Raw genomic sequence first — 9452 nt, forward strand, 5'->3', positions numbered from 1 at the left:
AAATTACCAGATATATAAAAAGGGCTATCACTACAGTCCCCATGAGCATAGTAAAGGAATACTATGAACAAGTCTATGCCCACAAATTTGATAACCTAGATAAAATGGACCAATTTTTGAAAATCACAATCCACCAAAACTCACAAAAGAAGTAAGGCCACTTGAATAGGCTTCTATCTACTAAGGAAATTGAATCAATAATTAGCAACCTTCCAAAACAGAAACCACCAGGCTCAGGTGGGTTCATTGGTGAATTCTACCAAACATTTAAGGAAGAAACAGGCCTGGCATGGTGGCTCAAACCCATAATCCCAGCCCTTTGGAAGGTGGGAGGATTGCTTGAGGCCAGAAGTTTGAGACCAACCTGAGCAACATAACAAGACACTATCTCTACAAAAAATTTAAAAATTAGCTGGGTGTGGTGGTGCACAACTATAGTCCCAGCTATTTGGGAGGCTGAGGTGGGAGGATTGCTTCAGCCTAGGAGTTTGAGGCTGCAGTGAGCTATGATCATGCCACTGTACTCCAGCCTGGGTGATAGAGCAAAATCTCATCTCAAAAAAAGAGGGATGGGGGAGGGAGAATATATTGTCTATAGAGAAGAGTCAATTAGATATATCAACAATTTCCAATATGCAAACTATAAAGTGTAATTTGAAGAAAACTGTACACAATTTTATTTTAAAAAATTAAATGACTATACTGAAAAAAAAATTTTTCAGGAAAATGCAATAAGGTGTTACAAACAGACATGGCTAAGGCACTGATTGAAGTATATAAATAACAAGAATTATTATTTTTTGAGACGGTTTCTTGCTCTGTTGCCTGGGCTGGAATGCAGTGGCGCGATCTTGGCTCACTGCAACCTCCACTTCCCAGGTTCAAGCAATTATCCTGCCTCAGCCTCCCGAGTAGCTGCGATTACAGGCACCCACCACCATGCCCAGCTAATTTGTTCTATTTTTAGTAGAGTTGGGGTTTCACTGTATGGGCCAGACTGGGCTCGAACTCCTGACCTCAGGTGATCCACCCACCTCGGCTTCCCAAAGTGCTGGGATTACCCCACCCTGGCTTCCCAAAGTGCTGGGATTACAGGTGTGAGCCACCATGCCCGGCCTATTGTTTTTAATGTTCAAATAATCCATATCAAGCTTTTAAAATTATGTAAACATTCTGGATAATTGTTATTTATCTTTAAAAATTTTTATTAGTGAAGTTTCTTAATTTTAAAAAGCCCACTGATAAATTAAACTTGTTATTCAATAAATGATTTTTGTTTTTGAGAAAGGGTTTCACCCTGTCACCCAGGCTGGAGTGGCACAATCACAGCTCACTGCAGCCTTGACCTCCCAGGCTCAAGTGATCCTCCCACCTCAGCCTCCTGAGTAGCTGAGACTACAGGTGCATACCACCATGCCCAGCTAATTTTTCTATTTTTTGTAGAGGCAAGGTTTAGCCATATTGCCCAAGCTGGTCTTGAACTCCTAAGCTCAGGGAATCCACTTGCCATGGCCTTCCAAAGTGCTGAGATTACAGGAGTGAGCCACCAATCCCAGCCAATGAATTAATTTTTTAAAAAGTGTCATTGAAAAGTTTTTTTTTCTGTCTCTCTACTCTGCCAACCAGAATCACCATTATCCTAAGGTTTTTGTGTTTTTGTTTGTCCCATAGTTGTTGGATAGTTGCTGGTAGCAACCAAATTACCTGTTTTCCTTCTTCAACTCTGGTGGGAGAGAGGCTGACTTATAGTTCTCATCTAGATGTGGGAAAGAACGTTTCCAGATGTCTCTAGAAAACCTTTCTTCATGCTTTTAGTCTACATATGAATTACATAACCATATGTAGTTATGAACCACATCATTAAACCCATCACTGGCAAGGGTGATGTAATCTCAGTCTAACCCTGGGGCTCTGAGAATTTTACCTGTGTGGGAGATGATAAGGATGGGAATCTAACCAAGTCAGAATTCTATTAAAGAAGAAATGTTGGGGCCGGGCGCGGTGGCTCAAACCTGTAATCCCAGTACTTTGGGAGGCCGAGGCGGGTGGATCACGAGGTCAGAGATCAAGACTATCCTGGCTAACATGGTGAAACCCCGTCTCTACTAAAAATACAAAAAACTAGCCGGGCGTGGTGGCGGGCGCCTGTAGTTCCAGCTACTTGGGAGGCTGAGGCGGGAGAATGGCGTGAACCCGGGAGGCGGAGCTTGCAGTGAGCCGAGATCACGCCACTACACTCCAGCCTGGGAGACACAGCGAGACTCCGTCTCAAAAAAAAAATAAAAAAAGAAGAAATGATGGATGGGTGCTAACACTAGCATCTACCAAACATACTGTTTTGCATTTCTTGTGATCACATTTCATTCTTATAAAAGCAAAATTTTATTATTGATTTATGGATTAAAGCAATAAATTTTATAAAAAATGATTGTTTTATTTCCAAAGTTCATTCAGCTCAGGATGTATTTCACTTCTCTTGAGGCTACTTCTTTGACAACTTACAGGTTTGGTGAGATTTTTCTGTTGTTACTGATTTCTAGTTTGATTCATTTATGGTCACGTATTTTATGTTTCAATTATTTTAAATGTGTTAGTTTCATAACCCAAGATATGGTCTATCTTGGTGAATGTCCCATAAATGCTCAAAAAATGTGTATTACATATTGGCTGATGGGACTGTTCAGTTCTCCCACGTACTTGCTTTTTGTCTAGTGGGTTTATCCATTACTAAACAAGGGGTGTTGAAGTCCCCAACTGTAAACTGTAAATTGGTCTATATTTTCCTTTTAGTTCTATCAATTCTTAGATCGTATACTTTGCAGCTGTGTTATTTGGTTAATGCACACCTGCGGTCTTTTTGTGATCGGACCTCTTCATCATTATGTAATGTACTTCTTTGTCCCTGGCAATTTTCTTTTGTCCTAAAGTTTACCTTGTCTGATAGTAATTCACTCCAGCTTTCTCTGAATTAGCGTTTGCAAGGTGTATCTATTTCTATCCTTTTACTCTTAGTTTATTGATTTTTACTGATAAATCATTGCTAATTTACCGGTATTTTGAGTTTCTTGTATTTAGCATTTGGTTGGGTCAGGTTTTTAAATTCACTCTCACAATCTTGGTGTGTTTAGAGCATTTACATTGAACCTAATTACTGATAAGTGAGGTTATCGGTCAGTCATTTTATTGTTTTGCTTTTTTTCCTGTTTCCCCTTACCTGTCTTCAAGCGGGTTATTTGGGCATTCTTTAGTAGTCCACTTTAATTTATCTACATTTTTAAGTGTATCTCTTCATATAGTTTTTCAGTGGTTACAGACTGCAATACACACATGCAGTTTATTGCAGTCTACTAGTATCAACATCTACCACTTGAAGTGGAATGTGGATATTTAACCACCATTTAAGTCCCTTTTACTGCCCCCACCCTGTGATGTAATTGTCTAAAGTATTTCCTCTACATACACTAAGAACCACATCAATGTTGTAATTTTTACTTTAACTTTTAAATGACAAGTATAATTGGATATTATATTTGTCTTCCATAACAAGTTCAGTGTCTATATATCTTCTCATTTACGCAACATCCATTCATCCATGAACTTGTTAGCCATTTTTCCATCCACTATGCATTCAATGCATCCATCTGTGATCCTTGAAATTTATCTGAAACTTGTTTCTAACATACTTGAGTCTGACCATCCTCTGCGATCTATTCTCTTTCCCTTCCTTTTTAATTCATTCAGATGTTGTTTTGTAAGTGTTTACATTTATTTCAAGTAGTGCTATCCCCAACTGAACCGTAAGCATCTTGGCAGTGGATTTCTATTCATTTTGTATATTTCCCCTAGGACCTGTTGTGGTGTTCTAGCATCTGAGTGATACCTAACTCTACAAATTACTACCGATTTAAAAAATAATTCAGCCACCTACGCACCCACTGGATGATGCACCAGGTTTTCCACAAAACTTCCTATACATCTAGCCCTAGCACCCAAGACACCTGGACCCTGAGGAACCTGTGACCATGAGTTGTTTTTGAAGAGCAAAAATTCTGAGATCAAAATTCCCTAATCTTAAACAGTTTGCTCTAAAAAAGTATTTCGAAACATTCTTAGAAAGTTTTGCCCCAAATATGAGCCACAAAATTGTCATATACTTTCATAACTCCTTTGTGTATCCATCCAACATCACACACATACCCTTGTACATAGCTAACACATTACATTCAATTACCCCATTGTAGAAAAGGAATAATCTATTTCTATATGACTTTAATAATGTTCCCTAAGTAATTAGTAATCAAGGTTTTCTTCAAATTCAAATTAACAAATGTTTAATTAAATATACATATTTATGGATTTATATACGTATATAATCTTTCTGTAATTCAGTTTTTAACTGTGAACTTTTACATGTTGGAAGCAGTGAAGGACTCAATGTCATAGTACATTTTGATAGTATTTGATAGGCTTTTTCAGGTCAATTAATTTAGTTGCTTGCAAATATAAATCAAGCTTGCTCCAGTTCCACAAGGACTCCACCACAGTCTTTAGGATGGAGAAAAATCACTGGTTTTCCATGTGCTCCTATTTTGACCTCTTCACTTAGACTGCGGATCTTCTTTGTTTTCAAATCCGTCACAGCTGCATTAATATTATCCACCTTAAGAAAAGGAAATACATTGAACACATTTGAGACCATAAAAATACCAACTTACAGTATCACAATATTCAAAAAAAACTGAGAGCTCAGGCAGTCTATCTCCTCTGCCTGTGGGCAGGACCATTCTTAAATCAACATTAAAAAAAAAGCTTAAGGCCGGGCGCGGTGGCTCAAGCCTTTAATCCCAGCACTTTGGGAGGCCGAGACGGGTGGATCACGAGGTCAGGAGATCGAGACCATCCTGGCTAACACGGTGAAACCCCGTCTCTACTAAAAAATACAAAAAACTAGCCGGGCGAGGTGGCGGCGCCTGTAGTCCCAGCTACTCGGGAGGCTGAGGCAGGAGAATGGTGTAAACCCGGGAGGCGGAGCTTGCAGTGAGCTGAGATCCGGCCACTGCACTCCAGCCTGGGCAACAGAGCGAGACTCCGTCTCAAAAAAAAAAAAAAAAAAGCTTAAAATTTCCAGAGAAGTAAAAGAAGTTACTAAATTTTTCTAGGTAAGCAACCACAATGCTTAGAATTTTCACCATTAGTAAATGTTTCTTCTTATAATCTGAATCATGTATGATATACTTTATAATAGTTTATTTTCTGGCAGTACTATTAGTGAGATTGAAGACACTGATTTTGCCTGAGAACCCTGGGTTCCTCATCTATAACACGCAAATGAGGTCTAGCATATAAATTGACTACAGATTAAAATGAGGTAACAGATAAAAAGCTCTCAGTACAGTTTACGGCATAATAGGTACTTAGCAAATACGAGTGTTTCCCTGATCCCCAAAACTTGCCCTGCCAAAATACCTTTGACATTATCAAGATATACATGAAAATCACTATTAAATTGCCATTAAAATGCTATTCCCCATCTAAAAAAAATTTCAAACTTTAATGTTTTTGCAGCCTCTTCTAAGTTATTTCTATTTTCTTCATACTTATGGACACTCTAGGAGGAGCGGATGTGTCTCTCTATACTTGACGGAGAAATGATCTGCCTCTATCTTGGGAAGTCACCCATTTAGACTGGGAACCTAGGAAATGGATGAAAAGGTATGATATGAATGGCCACATTCCTAGGCAGTCATAAATCACTAGTTTAATTAAAATCACTAGTTTAATTTTAAAAAACACAGAAGCACAGAGACTAGTATAACACCCATGTACCTACCATTCAGATCTAATAAATATTCACATTTATACAATTTTATTTCCAAAGAGCCAAGGATTATATACTGAATTCTAAAACCAGTCGAACAGCTAATGAGGATACTAAATGTTACATAAATAAGCTATGATTTCTTCATATGGCACATATTCTACTTATATTTCTGATATTTCTTTTTGAAACCTCATAGGTATACAAAGTCACACATGCCTAGATTCTGAACACGGCTCATTTCATGACATTTTGCACTGTAGCTGGTTAATTCTCATCTTTTTCAGAATAGAACATGACCTAGAAGTTCGTGGCAGGAGCAGCCCGACCCACTTAGTGAGGAAAATTGGTCCTCACTGATGTCAGACATTGTCAATTTTATTTTTAAATTCATATCAATATTATTAAGCTTTTTTTCTGCTGTGTTAGGTGGGATTGGAGCAGGTTTTAGTCTAGGACTAATTTTCCTCACTACCAAGCCAAAGTCCTTCTGAGTACTCTTCCCAATGTTACGGAAATTACTATGACTAGTAAGAAAAAACTATCCCCACCTCTGTGTGTGGATTATTCCCTCCAATGCTTTCAAGGGGTTCTATTTCTAGCTTTCTAACATGCGTGCAATACTCAGATGAAGACATGAAAGGTACTACAGATCTTTGGAGTTCACTCTCTGTGCAGCTCTCCTGCAGCTCTCCACGAGAGCGCTGTGAACTCTAGCACCATGGCCTCCTCAGACTTCCAACTCCTATCTCCTCAACTCAGGGAGACCACTAAGTTCCGTGTGGATTCCCCCTTCCTGTACTGCAGTCTGGAAACTCTCTACAGCCAGTAAACTGGGTAACTGTAGGGCTCATCTTGTTTGTTTACCCTCTCTCAGAAATCAACTCCTGTGCTGCCTGATGTCCAATGCCAGAAATCCATTATTTCATGTATTCTGTCTACGTTGCTTGTTTGTTTCAGGGAGGAGGATAAACTGATCTCTTTTACACCAACTTGGCCAGAATCAGAATTCTAAATTGGCAGGTTTTTTCTGTCAGCAAGTAAAAAGTGTCATTACATGTCATTCTATAATATGTCTTTTTTACTTTGATTACTTTTAAGATTTTCTCGTCATCTTCGATTTTCAGTTTGACTATGGTGTGCTTAGGTGTGGCTTTCTTTTTCTTTTGAGACAGAGTCTCACTCTGTCAGCCAGGCTGGAGTGTAGTAGTGTGATCTCGGCTTACTGCAACCTCTGCCTCCAGGGTTCAAGCAATTCTCCTGCCTCAACCTCCAGAGTAGCTGGGACTACAGGTGCACGCCACCATGCCCAGCTAATTTTTGTATTTTTAGTAGAAACCAGTTTCACCACGTTGGCCAGGATGGTCTCCATCTCTTGACCTCGTGATCTGCCTGCCTCGGCCTCCCAGCGTGAGTCACTGCACCTGGCCTTTTTTTTTTTGAGACAGTCTCACTCTGTTACCTAGGCTGGAGTGCAATGGCACAATCTTGGCTTACTGCAGCCTCCGCCTCCTGGGTTCAAGTGATTCTCCTGCCTCAGCCCCCTGAGTAGCTAGGATTATAGGCATGAGCCACCATGCCTGGCTAATTTTTGTATTTTTAGTAGAGACTGGGTTTCACCATGTTGGCTAGGTCGGTCTTGAACTCCAGACCTCAAGTGATCTGCCCAACTTGGCCTTCCACAGTGCTGGGATTACAGGCGTGAATCACTGTTGCCCGGTCTGGTGTGGTTTTCTGTTTGCCCTACTTGGGGTTGCTGACTTTCTTGAAACCATAGGTTGTTTTACACCAGATTAGTAGTGTCCCTGTCAACTATTTTTTCAATTATTGCTTCTGTTCTATTTTCTCTCTCTTTCTTTTCTGGGACTTCAACTATACTCTGCTAGAACTTTTGACCATGTCCTACATCTGTTTTATGCTCTATTCTGTTTTCTTTTTCTTCCATATTTTTTACCTCTTGATTTTGGAATTCTAGTTTCTAGAACTGTGAAAAGAGTAATTTCTGTTTTAAGCCACTAAGTTCGTGATCATTTATTATAGCAGCCCTAGAAGATGAATACAACTACCACACATCATACTGAAATTGAACAATGAAGTAGATGGATAGCTGATAGTGGGAGCTAAGTTTCTCACTGTTGGAATGAGAAGATAAAGGCCAGTGTGGTCTATGTGGTAATGGATTAGAGCTGGAGACATCAGTATACACTCAGGAGTTTATGACATTTCATGAATTCTATAATATAGTTATATATAGAAATGTGTATAGATATGTGTATATACACAGTATACACACCTATATCTCCTTGCCGTGCTGGCTCAGTACAATGATCCCCCTAGTAGCAATAAGCACACTTACCCCCCTAGTAGCAATAAGCACAAACCTAGATCTTGGCTTCTAATACCATTCTCCAATAGTAGGAACCAGGGCTCCTAGATAAAATGGCTAATTACATGGCTAGGGCAAAGAGTAAAGACGAATTTGGAGCATCTTATATAGAAGATGAATTTGGAGCATCTTAGAGTGCCAGAAAAAGAAAGGAAGTGCTTAAAAAACAAACACAAAACCAAAAATGATGGGGGTATGTCAAAGGGACACATGAATCAACTGAAAGAGCTCCTAATGGCCAAAGCTGAAACAATCTGAGGGAAAAAAAAAAAGTAGTATTAGATTGTAATGCAAGTCATAAAATAAATATCCACAAGTCCATACTGATATAACTCTCCATTCCTTAAGTGTGGGCCTTGCATAATGACTTCCTTCCAAAAGAGGATAATATGGAGAAGGGGGAAAAAAGAACAGCTTTCCAGTGGAGAAAGCTGACAACACCTCCTCACCTGGGAGATCAAGATTAATATCAACAGGAGTAAGTCATGTTGATAGCATGAATCCTTGATATGATGTGATGAGAATGGCACTTTACCTCTATGGTCTTTCTCCCCAAAATCAATAACATGAGTCTCTTAAGAAAAATATCACACAAATCTCAACCAAAGGACAGTTTACAAAATAACTGACCAGTAATCTTCAAAAGTGTCAAGGTCATCAGAAACAAGGAAAGGAGATCCTAGAAAAAGGTTAGAAAACAAAACAAAACAAAAAACCAAGGAAAGTTTGAGAAACTGCCACATGCGAGAGAAGCCTCAGCAGATATGATGACTAAATGTGATGTGCTAGGGATGGAGGAGTAGGGGAAGGGAGAGCATCAGGATACATAGCAAATGCATACAAGGCTTAATATCTAGGTAATGCATTGGCAGGTGCAGCAAACCACCATGGCATACGTTTACCTATGTAACAAACCAGGATGTCCTACATATGTATCCTGGAACTTAAAATAAAATTAAAAAAAATAAAAATAAATGTGATGAGAAATCCTAGATGGGATCCTGGACTAGAAAAGGGACACTGGGTAAGAACTAAAGGAATCAGAATAAAGTACAGACTTTAGCTAATAACAATGAATCGGTATTGGTTCACTAATTGTGGTAAATGTATCAAACTATAATAAGATGTTCATAATTTTTTTTTTTTTTTTTTTTTTTTTTTTTTTTTTGTCTGTTTTTGCGGCCCTGGTGGCGGGGTGTGGGGTGGTTGGTGGCCCCTCGCAGCCCCCCCCCCCCACGCCCTTCTCCT

General features: G+C 39.3%; 1 protein-coding gene across 2 annotated transcripts in view; it reads right to left on the minus strand.

Annotated features, from left to right (window-relative positions):
* Positions 1-4235: 4235 nt before the first annotated feature.
* The window catches only part of MCEE (methylmalonyl-CoA epimerase), a 17347-nt gene continuing 12130 nt past the window's right edge, over positions 4236-9452 (minus strand). For both annotated transcript variants that reach the window (XM_025354036.1, XM_025354037.1), the window contains one exon: positions 4236-4660. In XM_025354036.1, coding sequence (XP_025209821.1) covers positions 4508-4660 — 153 coding nt within the window. In that variant the 3' untranslated portion in view covers positions 4236-4507. The remainder of the gene's footprint in view (positions 4661-9452) is intronic.

Source organism: Theropithecus gelada, chromosome 13 (assembly GCF_003255815.1).
Source record: "Theropithecus gelada isolate Dixy chromosome 13, Tgel_1.0, whole genome shotgun sequence".
Taxonomy (NCBI): domain Eukaryota; kingdom Metazoa; phylum Chordata; class Mammalia; order Primates; family Cercopithecidae; genus Theropithecus; species Theropithecus gelada.